The following is a 14,779-nucleotide window of genomic DNA, read 5'->3' as shown; positions in this document are numbered from 1 at the left end:
TCGTTGTCGTGCTCGAGATGTACTAGTGAGCTGAGTGCTCGTGGTCATGCTAGAAATGTACTAGTGAGCTGTGTGCTCGTAAGCTGTTTGCTGTATGTTAGTCTTGCGGGCTCCATATGGGAGTCACGCTAGACTGTCGATGTATGTCTTGTCTAAGATGTAAATAATGTAAATAAATCCTACTCTCCTAAGTCCCGACGAAGAGTCAAGCTCCTTCCTACAGCTAAGACTGACAAATCTGGCACTGGTGTCAGATTTGTCAGTCTTTGCCGATCCTTTCGGAACGGGGCAGCCTGCGGCTATTCAGAAGAAAATTCAGTTTTGTTCGGCATATTAATGCATATTTAACGTGTACACGTCACTTTGACGCAGTGAGTTGTTGCGGTTTTGTGACGTCGCGTGACAGGCAGGTGAAGTGGGTGCAGCCAGAACCACCTAGACTAGTCTTGGTGGATCTGGTGCAGCCCGAAAACTTTTTACCAATAGCCGAGGGCTAATGGCGAAAAGGCGTCGGATCAGAAATAACTATTTTTCTTTTGTTTGGTCAAATCATGCATAATCAGCGTGCACAAGTCATCTCAGATAGAGAGCTATCGCGGTTTTCGTGACGTCGCGTGACAGACAGGTGAAGTAGGGGTGGTCCAAAAAAGTTTTTGACAAATCGCGGACTGATTGCAGAAATGGAATAGAAAAGTTTGGAATAGTTTTTCGTTATAGCGCCCTTTGCACATGTGCTCCATTTATATAGACTATTATACATATACTAGGTGGGGTGATGAAATTGGGAAATTCGCGGGTGCTAGTTGGAATCGGTTGGCGCAGGACAGGAGTAATTGGAGATCGCAAGAGGGAGGTCTTCGTCCTGCAGTGGACACAAAATAGGCTGATGATGATCATGGCACATAAACTGCCTCCGAAATGGTCTATCAACACGTGCTTGTTCTAACAACCACTGCACGACACTACGATCGACTCGTATGCATGAAAGATGGTTGTGTATACAACCACGTTCGGTGTTTCAGGACCAGGTTAACTTGATATCACTGCACTCAAAATTGGTAAATTGTTAGTATAACGACTCAAGATGTCGGTGCCCGCGAACCAAAAATCGGGCGGTTCCATCTCATGATGAATCTCGACGTTAAGGCCCCATTGAGGCACTGCATCGACGAACCCTATTCCGATCGCCGAAACTCGTCATGCGTCATGTGTGAGGCTTGTATGCTTGCCTGGCTGCTTTCTCGCGCTTCTCTATTGACACGTTGCGCCGTCTAGCGCCACCGCAGCAATATTTTGGTCAATTCCGAGGTGACTGGAGAACCGCACCAACCAGACGGTCTCAAGGACTGATTGTCATGAAATTGTGCCTAATGTTCTTTCTCTCCTTACTTCCTACAACTTAGTTTCTTTCATTTCTGCTTTCTACATCCCCTGGGGCGTTGAAAAACGCCTGCGTTGAATCAAAAGGGATCAGGACCACTTACTTACTTACTTACTTACTTATTTAGTTTGCTTGCTTGCTTGCTCACTCACTCACTCACTCACTCACTCACTCACTCACTCACTCACTCACTCACTCACTCACTCACTCACTCACTCACTCACTCACTCACTCACTCACTCACTCACTCACTCACTCACTCACTCACTCACTCACTCACTCACTCACTCACTCACTCACTCACTCACTCACTCACTCGCTCGCTCGCTCGCATACTTACTTTACTTATTTGCTTACTTACTTAATGGCCCCGCGTGGCGCGTGTGTGAATATGTAAGGTGTCCCAGCTAACGCTAGTCAAGCTGTTCAACGAAAAAAAAAGATAAAAAAAAACACTGGGTGCGATACGATCCTAAGCCCTGCGGTGCTCGGTCGCCACACCTCTGATGAACGAGCACTGTAGGTTGTAAGATCACGTAATATCGAACCTTGTGCCATCTTTTTTCAACCTTTTCTTTTCTTAATTTTCGTTGAACAGCTTAGCTAACTTTACATGGGACACACGGAATAGTCAGATAAGATTGTCTGACTCCGACTATATATGACTGGGGTTCGACTCCGCCCAGCACCGAAAAAATAAAAGTTGTTGTTATTATTATTATTATTTTTGTCATTGAAGTGCGGTACATACACAGTGTTACGTTTCGCCTCCGACGTGCGGTATAGCCGGCGCGGATGCAACGGACGCCGCGGCTTCGTTCACAGCGGCGGACATTTTGGCCAGTTCAGCGCTGCCGCAACGCCTCCTGCCAAGCGCGTGCAGGCATGTTTCAATGCCACGTGTCTTCGTGTGTGTGCGTGTGTGTGTGTGTGCATGTTGGTGCCCACGCTTGTCAAAGCGCAGCAGCCGGGGAGAGGAGCTCCCCAACAGTGAAGCGAGGAGGTCTGACCGGCGCCGGCCCGGCGGTTACGTCACTTCTTGTCGCAACGTGTCCATGCGCCGCCGTCACGTGCGCCTCATCCAAGCCGTTCCTTCTTGCCCTCGACTCCGAGAGTATAAAAACAGCTGCCCCCGGACGCCAAGAGAAAAGCTTCGATTTATTCAGTCGAGTAACGTGATCTCCCGTTTCTCCACTTCGGTCGACCTGACCGGCCGCTCTTTTGCGATGCTAGAATAAACAAGTTGTTCTGTTAGCAGTCGACTCATCCTTTGCCAGGACCTTCGGGTGCTTCCATCTGTGCCCCAGGCCGCCAGGCCAACGCTACCCTTGGGGCTTGCGACCCAGATGCAACACCAGTGGCACGCACCTAGGGACCCAAGATGACACCAAATAGGTTCACTGAAGAGCATCACTTACCCGGTTACTCATAGTTAGTGATCCAAGTTGGCGTAAGAGACGTTCATGGGGCACATGCCATATGACAGATACCCAGTGACCCAAGTTGGCGTGAAACAGATTTATTGAAGAGCGGCGCATACCTTACGGCATTTACCCAATGACACATACTCAGTGACCCAAGCTGGTTTTAAGGAAGTTCATTGAAGAGCGGCACATACCCAGTGGCATGTACCCATGTGACCAAAATTGACATCAGAGAGGTTCATTGAATTGCGACACATAGCTACTTCCCGATACCCAGTGATTCAAGTTGAGTTGAAAGAAGTTCATTGAAGAGCGGCCAGTAACACAAGATGTAAAATGAATTAACTATATACATACCAAATGTCACATAGCCGGACCCAAGTTGGCCCGATGACTGGTTTCGAACCCGGTTCGCTCATTCCAGCAGACCGATGCTCTGATCATTAGACCATAGACAACTCATTCACCCAAATTGGCAGGAAAACGGTTAGAAACACAGACAGACAGACAGACAGACAGACAGACAGACAGACAGACAGACAGACAGACAGACAGACAGACAGACAGACAGACAGACAGACAGACAGACAGACAGACAGACAGACAGACCTCTGAAAGTGCGTACGGAACCCTAATAACGTTAACCGCCTAAAAACTGAATTCCTCCTTTTGAGAATAATCTGTATAGATGAGCGTCTGTCCAAGTGATCTTCTCTACATACTTTTTGCTTGCGCCCCATTTCTTGTCTGACTTGTGCGACCATGTGGCAAACGAAGGTCGGCTCCCCCGCTCACTCCGTGCCCTGCATCCCATGTCGTAACCAAGTCCGGCCGCCATGTGGCGCCGCCCATGCTGCGGCGCGTGGTGTGGGGCCACGAGCTTCCCTTGCGCCGTTGCAGGCAGCGAAGAGGAGGAAGCCGTGCAAAGGAACGCGTAGCGGCGGCCGCAGCAGCAGCACAGGCAGGTGTTCCAGCGACCCAGCGGAAGAGAGACCAAGCCCGCGGGGTGTATCGGCAGCAGCGGGAGCCATGTTGCCCTGGGGTAGGCGGCGCCTGGTGCGGGTGCACTCGCAAATCATGGGCAGCCAGAGCGCCGAGCGGCTGAGTCCAACGGCCGGCGGTGGCGGGTACTCGCCGGACGAGCGGTCCGCCTACGGTTCTCAGTCGGCGGCAGGGCCACCGGTGCCCCAGCAGTCCAGCTACGACTCGGCGGTGGCCGGGGATGGTCCCGTCATGCTGCTCAACGTCGAGGTGCTCGACGAGGATAACCGGCTCCCACAGCAGCCGCTGCAGCCGCGCTACTCGGTAGGCGCGCTCTTTTCGCTTTTCGCGTGGTCTGTCACTGTGCGACAGTCCGGGTACGCCAGCACGTCTGGTAAATACATATTGGCAAGTACTTACCAGGTCCACGACAGGGGGGTTAATTGCCGCGCAGTGCGAAGTTTATTACGAATGTACGTATACAGCATGTCGAATAGGCTGACACGCCTGGAGTTCTGCATGATGTCAAATGACATGCTGTGTAGAGTCGGTCGTGATATGCGAGTTCTGAAAGGTTTTCAGGATGAAGACTTTAACTACAACCGCGCACAAGTGTATGACTTTGACGCAATATAACGAACCTTCTAACTCGCCGCAGCGAGCAAAACGGCCAGACACCAGGCGTAAATGGTCGTATTTTATTCAAAGTGGCTGATTAATTCGGAATTCTTATAATCGCATATCCGAGGGGCTGCGTTCAGTCTCTTTAAAACCCGTAATGTTCGTGGATTAAAACTAACGTACACGTTCTGGAAGTGCTAACGCGTTACGATGGTGCTCGCAAAGGCGCACAAAATGCGACATACTACCTGTTGAACCACTTGAATATGCGTACCTCTTAAAACCACTTGAACTTGAACCACTTCAAACCGCTTCAAGATGCATTGTATTTTGTGGGGAAGGCGTACTAGGTACAACGTACATATTCAACTGGTTTCAATTACTTACAGCCACCAGAGCTGAACACTGCGTTCCCATGGCGGCAATTTTTCATGCAGCGTCCCAAATAACCTATTATAGGGGATGCCCTCTGGTTGGGGAGGAACACCCTTCCCAAGCGTTGAGGTCCCGTAGTAGCCGAGCACTTGGACGGGAGCGCACTTGTACCCATTTCAGCAGCTCTAGTGTGCCTCCTACAGCCGCGGTGGACGTCGCAACAAGGCCGTCTGTGGTTGGACAAGGGGCGCCCAGAAATCACGCCTAGAAATATCTGTAGAGCCCATTTTCAAGATAACTCCCACAACTAGCCGAGCACCAGGCTGAGGGTCGAACTGCCATTCGAGCAACGTCCGGCTCTATTTTCAGCGTCATTACTAGTGGCAAACTTGGTTTGGCAGGGTTACTAATTGGACATGCTGCGGGCTAGTTGGTGCCGCTCTACAGTATGTAATGAGACTAATGGCACATTCGACTCGTCTTAGAGCACTCGACTAAAGGCTAAACGACTAAAGGCTTAGTGCGGGCTAAACGGGCTCAAACAGCGATAATGAAGCTATATTATCACTACAATACTTTCTTTTTCTCGTAATGCATCTTTGAAGCTGTCTGCAACGCTCTTTGTCGCACAGCCAGAGTATTCTAAAGCGGCCCGTCGAATCTGCCACAAATCAGGCGGGTAATGCATAAAACATGCAATAAGCATGGAGCTTCCTCTTTTCAGAACCTGCTGCAAGGGCCACCCTTGTTACTTTATACTCTAAACATTTTTATACCTTTATGGGTGTATAAAGGCTGTTCGGTTGTCGCATGGCTAACACCCTCACTTTTAAGGAGTAAGATCTAATTGTTGGTGGGAACCAATGATGTCCCCTTGTTTGCTGACTTTTTCTTGCAAGTAAAAATGATGGCAGCTGTGACAGGCAACATAAAAAGTGCATTAAATAAAGTTTCATATCTATCCCTGTGAAATTTTCCTGTCGGATATTTCTGTGCGCCCAAGGCTGTCAGAATTATTACATAATTTTCAACTACGTCTTTTGTCATCGCACGCCTAGTTAGAGCTCAGTAGTCATCCACTATAAATTTTTGCAAGGCCCTAATGGTAGTTTTACCCGCGTGAGAAGCAAACATCCTTAAGGGTGTAAACATTTTTACAGTGTATTATAGAAAATAACCACTGAATAAATCGTCTCACATCAAATATAACTTGTCGAGAAGAACGCGTTTAATCTTCTAGCGAATATTCTCTATAGGATAGGTCTGTTGTCAGGCCGCAAGGCGGAACCGTGATGCTTCCGGACTGTGGTTATTGACACGGCGATACATTCTCCGTTTTCACGCAGGACATTTAAGAAGACAAAAAGAAAGTTCACGAGGGGCGGGGTGGGGGGAGGGGGTGTTCGTTTTCATTTTATGAAAATAAGGTTTGAGAAAGAAGTGAGGCGTGCAGACAGGACACAAGAGTAGAGAAGTGGACAACACGTCCACATCTCTACGCTTGTGTCCTGTCTGCACGCCTCACTTCTTTTTTGCGTAATGAATCCTTACTAACTAGCTCAGCTGTCTGTCGTTATAAAGTCCGAGGTCGTCTACATGCTTTTGTCTGCGACGCTTGTGAAAATTTTTAGTCACTGGTGATCTGCTTCTTTGTGTTGGCTTGTCGTCGTATCTCATTGTTCTGTTAGATGGTTTTCTAGGAGGCTCAGCAAGTGCTATGTAATGCAGATCAGGAATCTCAGTAGGAATCGTTGAGTGTGGTACCGGGGCTGCACCACGCATGCTGCTGTCGTCACTCTGCAAGTGTATTTTAATCTCTACGACAAAATTTTCCCGCGATAACAGGAGGTGTTGGCAATTTCGTCCAAAGTGGGTGATCCTCAGTACAGACTATATTCATCATCATCATTTTGCTTGGACCCTGACAGCCACTGTGAATGACCAACGATTGTCATCCCACGCACAGGTGATGCCTCTTTTGGGAATTAGTAGGATCTCAATGGTCTTGTGAATGCGTTTCTTCACTTGATGGCGCCGTTGGTGCACTGAAGTCTGGATGAAGACTTTAATTCTGGAAGAATTTACGTCTGGGTGAACTTCTTTCATTCAAAAGGCTCAGCTGTTTAAGGTTCTTTACGGCGTCCGGCGGGGTTGTTTGTTGTGGCCGGCAGTGCTGGGTGGACTGTGGAAAGGATGGTGCGGCGTCAAGAGCAGGAAGGCGCGAGGACCGATTGGTTGGCGCCATTTGCTAGCCTCCTTGGTTTAGCTCAGATGGTGGAGCGACACCTGCATATGCTTTGGTCCCAGGTTCGATCCCTCGGACCAGGATAAATTTTTCTTCAACTTCAAAGTTGCATTTTCGAAGAGCACCGCAATTGGTTCCTTTCTAGCAGTATGCTACAGTCAAGTGCATGAGAATCTTTTCTTATGTGAAACGGTGAAACTTACTCCACGTTGCAGATTTCCACAGAACTTATTTACCGCAGAACCTATTTGAATAACACAAAGCCGCAAACCTACTGAGCACTTATGCATTGATATCCCACAGTATTTTTTTCCATTGCAGTACCACGGCAAACTTATCGAAGTACGTTTCTCTTCTTGGAGCGTTGGTGAGAAAAAGATTTAAAGTACGGGTGAAGTGCCGCATTAGACTTACAAGCGGGTGCGGTATCGATACCATCCTGCAGCAGTAAAGTGGCAAAATTTGGCCAAAGGTAATAGAATGGTATTCTATCAGGGGTTTCAGTCGTGTTTCAATTCAGGGTTTTAACTATTAGACTGATTCAGGAACTTACACATTGGGGATACCACATGGTTCCGCTAAAGGCGCTCACCTGACCCTCCTTAGCCTTACTACACAAAGCACATCCACGAATTGCTGCCGCGAAGGGAACAGCTGAGAGACTATTCTGTTGTTTTTTTTTTTTGGCGTAGAAGAAGGAAAAATTCATCTAGTAAAACTCGACATTTCTCGAAACTTCAGCGATGGCTAAATCCCACACACCTGCTCCGTGACCAGAAATATGATAAGCATGCGTTTAAGCATCCTGGAGATTAATTTCAAGTGAATACGTCTAGCAAACTCACCGTCTACAATTAGTAAATTACAATATGTGCCAAAAGTAATTAAGTGAATTAGTGAACTTAGGTTAATTAGTGTAGCATATTTCAATTTATCGTGCTAGTAATGTCCACATCTTCGAATAATCCAGCTCAAAGACAATAATTATGCTATCTGCCGCAGGCAATATTTAGAAATTCCGGAAAACTTAAAAAGGATCACCCCGTATATATTCTCCTCAATAATTTTTCAGTAATTCAATGAGAATCTCACCTTTAGGTGGCGTACGAAATTGTTTCTTGATTTAGGCAAAAAATGTGTTATGCGTACAATCTCACCACGTTCGCATTCCTATATAAAATTATTTACCGTGTTGAAGTACTGTACTTGGTTCCTGGTGCACCAGACACGCCCATCTTCCAGTTATTTCTCATTTGCATGTTCTTTAGTTGGCAAGATTTCCAGTTCTGAACGGCATTACAAGTACCAAATGATGTAAATAATATTCTTCGTTATGTTTTAACCAAACGGACTCAACTTTAGCTTTGTTTAGAAATCACAAAATATTCGGTATTCGATTCAACATTCGGAGGTCATTGTGGTGGAATACACATATACTTCGATCCAGAAATTGCGCTATTCGGACACTTCTATTTTTTGAAGATAAGGTCTTCTTAGCCGACCTGAGAAAGATTTGGCGTATCTGGGATCTGGGTATCTTGTAACCGCTTCTAGAAAGAAACATTCGGTTAGGTGACTTATAGATGTCTTATGAACACGTCAATGGTAATAAATGTTGCTTCGTCATGCCGAGAATACGTAGCAACAGTTAGCAACTCACTATATGATAAAATACGAGTGTAGGTAACCGTATACAAACGGGGTGGAATGCTAGGCTCTGTCCCGCTATATCGCCCTCTGCCGTGCTGCTGCTAAGTGTCATCTAACTTTACTGCCGCGCCCTCCGCCAAATGGCGTGGAGTGCCCGAGTTCGATTAATCATCATCATCATCTTCTTCTTCTTCTTTTTCTTCTTCTTCTACAACAACAACAACAACAACAACATAAGCCGAGAAGTGCACCGAGCACACGAAAGAAGGAAAATCTGAGAAGGGGCCCTGACGTCACCCTTTGTGAGCTTAAGTGACGCCGGAAGTCATCGTTACTCCGCCATTTTGTCGGGCTATATTCTCCTCTCTTGTTTACGACAGGAAATGCTGTCATGCTGATAACGCGCGTGCCGTTCGTTACTGGAAAGTACCGAGCTCGCAGCGTTAAAGAAAGGAAACGCATCAAGGCAGATGATGATTATGTTATCATGCTGATAACGGGCGTGCCGTTTGTTACTGGAAAGTACCGGGCTCGCAGCGTTAAAGAAAGGAAACGCATCAAGGCAGATGACGATTATCGTTGTGTGGCAGAAGGGGCACTTAGAGTGTGATACAAAATCACATTGATATGGGTATCAAACGAACGAGAATCGCAAAAGCTATGCGACGGTACGCACGTAGTGAACGTCAACGCAGAGGGGAAAGGGTGTCACGTGACCTTAATTAAATTATGGGGTTTTACGTGCCAAAACCACTTTCTGATTATGAGGCACACCGTAGTGGAGAACTCCGGAAATTTCGACCACCTGGAGTTCTTTAACGTGCACCTAAATCTAAGTACACAGGTGTTTTCGCATTTCGCCCACATCGATATGCGGCCGCCGTGGCCGGGATTCAATCCCGCGACCTCGTGCACAGAAGCCCAACACCATAGCCACTGAGCAATCACGGCGGGTTCGCGCGACCTTACATACCTTTCGTCAGGGTCAAGGGTCATTCCCAACCATACTGACATGGATATAATACGAACGGGCTTCGAAGAAACTCTGCAATGGTACGTACGTCGCGTACTTCAGACCACGTGAAAAAGTGTCACGTAATATCACGTAACTTGAGCAAGCCCATGGGTAGTTCCCAACCATGCCGACATGGATATCAAACGAACGTGAATCGGAGAAGCTATGCGGTGGTACCCACGTAGCGAACACCAGACCTCGTGGCGAAGGGTATCACATGACCTCGCACAACTTTCGCAGGCCCATGGGTGCTTCCTAACCATATTGACATGGATATCACATGAACTGGCTTCGAAGAAGCTCTCCGATGGTACCCACGAAGAGCACGTAAGACGAGGTGAAAATGAGTGTCACGTTGCCTCACGGGACTTTCTCCAGTCATACTGACGTGCATACTAAAAGAACGGGAATCGAATAGCCAGTACGACTGTTACCACGCAACACCACGGAAATGGAGGTGAAAAGCGCGTCACGTGCCTTCACATAACTTTGAATTCAACGGGAATGACTACTGAACCGATTGACGTGGATATCTCGGCGAGAGGAATTTACCTTGAAAGCGATGTGGTACTGATAGAAGCACTGAAATGGTAAAACATGCCATATTTGCCAGGTGAACGCTGAAAGCGCAGCTTCTAATGGCTCGCTCCTGCAGCGAACGTCTGCGGCAGCGGCTTAAACGAGCTAGGGTAACCGAGCTAACGAGCACAACAGCGAAAGATGAAAGAGCGCACGCGGAGCAGCAGATGAAAGGACGCGAGCGCAAACGGCGGAGACCAACCAGAGCGGCCCCTTCAGTGACGTGGGCGCGGAAAAGCGGCTTCATGCTGACCCGCCCGACCTCTCGATGCGTACTCGTACCTAGTCTATTACGTCTATTACGTGTTTTCATTTCAAAACTTCTTTCGAGACTTCTCTACAGCACATGCGACTCATTTGGGTCAGCTTGCTGAGTTAACCGACGTGGGCACAAGAAAAATAAGCTGTTTACAACGATCAACCTGGCAGGCACCACCAAATTTTATCAAACATGTTTACCTAACTTGTCTATATTAAATTACTATCCCTTACCACGTCTGTGTGAGCTTCCCAACTGCTTCACTCCCTACCAATGAAAACGTGTTTCTGGTGTGCAGGTAATGTTTCCGATTGGAAGAGGAAGAAAATAATTTTTCATAAGTTTTATTAGCATGCAATGCTTTCACGATCGTTTCAAAACATTTTTCCCTGAAGATCCTGACTCGGTTACAAAAAAAAAAAGAAACGTTTTTCCAGTTTAGTCAGTGTGTAGTAATTAAGCACCACAAAGCAGCACAGCATCCCGAGCAACACCATTACAACAGTTCAATAGCATCGTTAATGTGTCAAGAGCAACTACCGAAGCCAGAATTTGCAAGTATTTCAGTCTTCCTGTGCGTGTAAAAAAGGAGAAAAATATTATGGCAAGCTTTATCAATTCAGTTCTATCAATACCACGTCGCTTTCAAGGTAAGTTCCTCTCTCCATGATATTTCATTTCATTTCATTTATTTATCTTAAAGACTCCACTGGGGGGTATTGCATGAAGGGTGGGTGTACACAAAGAATAAATAAAACACTCAAATTTGCGACGTCAGGTACTCAGTCACATTGGCAGAAAAAGATGATGGGCAGGTGAAAGCGACGATATTGCGAGGAAGGCCGTTCCAGTCTTTGGCAGCACGAGGAAGAAAAGATGCTGAAAAATTAACAGTTCTCACACGTGTGCGGGAAACTTGCAGTTGGTGACCAGTGCGAGGAGATATGTATGCGGGCGGTGTGATGTAAGAAGCACTGTTAAGCGATTAATAGTGGAGCTTATGGAATAGACAAAGTGTTGCTATGCGTCGGCGGAGGGATAAAGTTTGCAGCCCAGATTACGCTTTGAGAGCGGTAACACTGACTTCGTGAGAATAAGATGAGTGAATGAATCTAGCGGCACGATTTTCTATCGCTTCAAGGTCATCTACGAGGCATACTTGATGCGGGGACCATGTGGCTGACGCATACTCTAGTTTCGAACGGATAAGTGATTTATAGGCTAGTAATTTAACGTGTTGGGGCGCGTTACGAAGGTGACGTTTCAGAAAACCGAGAGTTCTATTTGCCGATGATATGACGTTTTGTAGTATGTGCGTGCCATGACAGATAATTGGACAAAGTAATGCCTAAGTATTTGAACGATGTTACTGCTTGTATAGTTTCGTTAGCAATTGTGTACGGGAATGTAATGGGGCGCTTTTGACGGGTAATGGAAAAAAAATTACATTTAGTCGGGTTAAGGGTCATTAGCCACCGGTCGCACCATTCATGGGCATGATCTAGATCATGCTGAAGCTTTGCTGCATCGCAATGGTTAGAAACTGATCGGTAAATTACACAGTTGTCTACGAACATTCGGATTTGGCAAGATAAGTGTTGAGGCAAGTCGTTAATATATATTAGAAATAGGAGAGGACCGAGAACGCCAGATGTTACAGGGGTACACCAGATGTTACAGGGGTACACAAGATGTTACAGGAACAGAGTCAGAGTTATGACTATTCGCAAGGACGTGTTAAGATCGGTTAGACAAGAATTCCTTGATACAAACCAGAATGTTGTGGTCCAAGCTTAACTGGTTTAGTTTTAATAGCAATCGTCGATGCGGCACCTTATCAAACGCTTTTGCGTAATCTAAGAAAATGGCATCAGTTTGTATGTTGGTGCCGAGGTTAACATGCAAGTCATGAATGAAAATGGCTAGTTGGGTCTCGCATGAGAAGCCCATTCGAAAGTCATGCTGAAATGGATGAAAAAGTTATTTTTATCGAGAAATGCCATGATATGAGAAAAAATGACATGCTCAATGATTTTGCACGGGACACTTGTTAATGATATGCGGCGGTTATTTAGCGGAGAATCTTTTTTTACCAGATTTATAGACTGGAACAACCTTCCCCACTTTCCTATCATTTGGCATGTGGCCTACAGAGACTGAATGAGAAAAGAAAATACACTGATACGCAGTAATGGTGTTATTTAACAGCTTGGAAATAATTTCATCGACGCCTGTCGATGAAGAAAGCTTAATGTTATCTAACAAAGATAAAATTCCATGATGACTTATTGTGATAGCAGGCATAGTAGACAGAGTTCTAGACGGTGTCGCAGGCAAAGATGTGCTGGGCTATTTGGTGAAAACTGTGCTAAAAGCCATGGTAAAGGTGTCAGCGCATCGACGTCAATCGGTTCAGCAGTCAGTCACGTTCAATGCAGTTACGTGAAGTCACGTGACGCGTTTTTCACTTCCGTTTCCGTGGTGTGGCGTCGCAACAGTCACATTGGCTGTTCGATTTCCGTTCGTTTAGTATGCATGTCAGTATGTTAGTGAATCACCCAACTACTGAAGAAAGTCCTCTGAGGTCATGTGACACTCATTTTCAGATGAACGAGAAGAAAGGAAACCGAGGGCCCGATTTTATTAGTCATGTCATAAGAAGCCAACAAACAAAGACACCAAGGACAGCATAGGGGAAATTATGTGTACTTATTAATGGAATTAAAGGAATGATAAATTAATGGAAAATGAAAGTTGATGAAAGAACAGTTGGCCGCAGGTGGGGCATGAACCCACGTCTTTGTTCCTATTCCTTTGATATCCTTAGGTTTGGGAATGACCCATGGGCCTGGCGAAAGTTACGTTAAGTCAATTATGTGCTCTTCGTGGGTGCCGTCGCAGAACTTCTTTGAAGCCAGTTCGTATATCTATGTCAGTTAGGTTGGAAAGCACCCATGGGCCTGCGAAAGTTATACGAGGTCGCGTGAAACTTTTACATGTGTCCTGAAGCACGCGACGTGCGTACCATCGCAGAGCTTTCGTTGGTTTTATATCCATGTCTGTATGGTTGGGAATGAGCCATAAGCCTGGCGAAAGATACGTAAGATCCCGTGGCAACCTTTCCCATCTGATCTGACGTTCGCTACGTGAGTACCGTCGCATAGCTTTTGCGATTCTCGTTCGTTTGATACCCATGTCAGTGTGATTGTGAATCCACCACCTGGCCTAATGTGTCTTGTATGGGTGCCATCACAGAGATTCTTCGAAGACCGTTCGTTTGATACCCATGCCAATATGGTTGGGAATGACCCTCGAGCCTGGCGAAAGTTACGTAATGTCACGTGACAACCTTTACCACGTGGTCTGACGGGACCTACGTGCGTACCATTGCAGAATTTCTTCGAAGCCCGTTCGTCTAATATCCATTTAAGTATGGCTGGTAATCACGTACGGGCGAGCGAAACATACGTGAGGTCACGTGACACTTTCCCATGTGATTTGACGTTCTAAGTTTCCCGTTCGTTTGATATCCACATCTACATGGTTGGGATTACCCATGGGCTGGCTAAAGTTACGTGATGTCATGTGATTATTTTTACATGGTCTGATGTACGCGATGTGTGTACCATCGCGGAGCTTGTTCGAAGCCCGATCGTTCGATATGCATGTCAGTATGGTTGGTAATCACGCATGGGCTAGTGAAAGATACGTGAGGTCACGTGACACCCTTTCCATCGTGGTTTGGCGTTCGCTACGTGTGTACCACCGCATAGCCTTTGCGATTCCCGTTTTTTTGACACCCATGTCAGTGTGTCTGTGAATCACATGTGGGTTTCGGAAAGTTACGCAAGGTCATGTGACATCCTCTACCACGTGATCACACGTGCCCTGCGTAGGTACAATCACAGAGCTCCTTCGAAGCCTGGTCGTTGGATATCCATGTCAGTATAGTTCAGAATCAGGAATAGACTGGCGAATGTTACGTGAGAACCCGTGACACCCTCTTCCACGTTATATGAGATAGGCCACGTGGTTATAATCGCAAAGATTGTTCGAAGCTCGTTCATTTGATATGTATGTCAACTGGGCTTGTAGAAAACAATATTATGAGATATCCCGTGACGCTCTTTTCAGCCTGTTTTTATCAGCTTTCGAAATCAACGGCTCGTTGCTGGGTACCCCCTTGTTTCAATGCACGTCGGCAAAGTCATCAAATAGCTGCGTTTTGCATGACCTGTTCATGTCAATA

The 14,779-nt window shown here is 46.5% G+C and overlaps 1 protein-coding gene across 1 annotated transcript in view; it reads left to right on the top strand.

Annotated features, from left to right (window-relative positions):
* Positions 1-3,673: 3,673 nt before the first annotated feature.
* The window catches only part of LOC135907860 (N-acetylated-alpha-linked acidic dipeptidase 2-like), a 69,548-nt gene continuing 58,442 nt past the window's right edge, over positions 3,674-14,779 (top strand). Inside the window, exon 1 of the mRNA XM_065439614.1 lies at positions 3,674-4,110. Coding sequence (XP_065295686.1) covers positions 3,835-4,110 — 276 coding nt within the window. The 5' untranslated portion in view covers positions 3,674-3,834. The remainder of the gene's footprint in view (positions 4,111-14,779) is intronic.

The sequence above is a fragment of the Dermacentor albipictus genome, chromosome 1 (assembly GCF_038994185.2).
Source record: "Dermacentor albipictus isolate Rhodes 1998 colony chromosome 1, USDA_Dalb.pri_finalv2, whole genome shotgun sequence".
Taxonomy (NCBI): domain Eukaryota; kingdom Metazoa; phylum Arthropoda; class Arachnida; order Ixodida; family Ixodidae; genus Dermacentor; species Dermacentor albipictus.
This window is presented reverse-complemented; position numbering and strand designations above follow the sequence as displayed.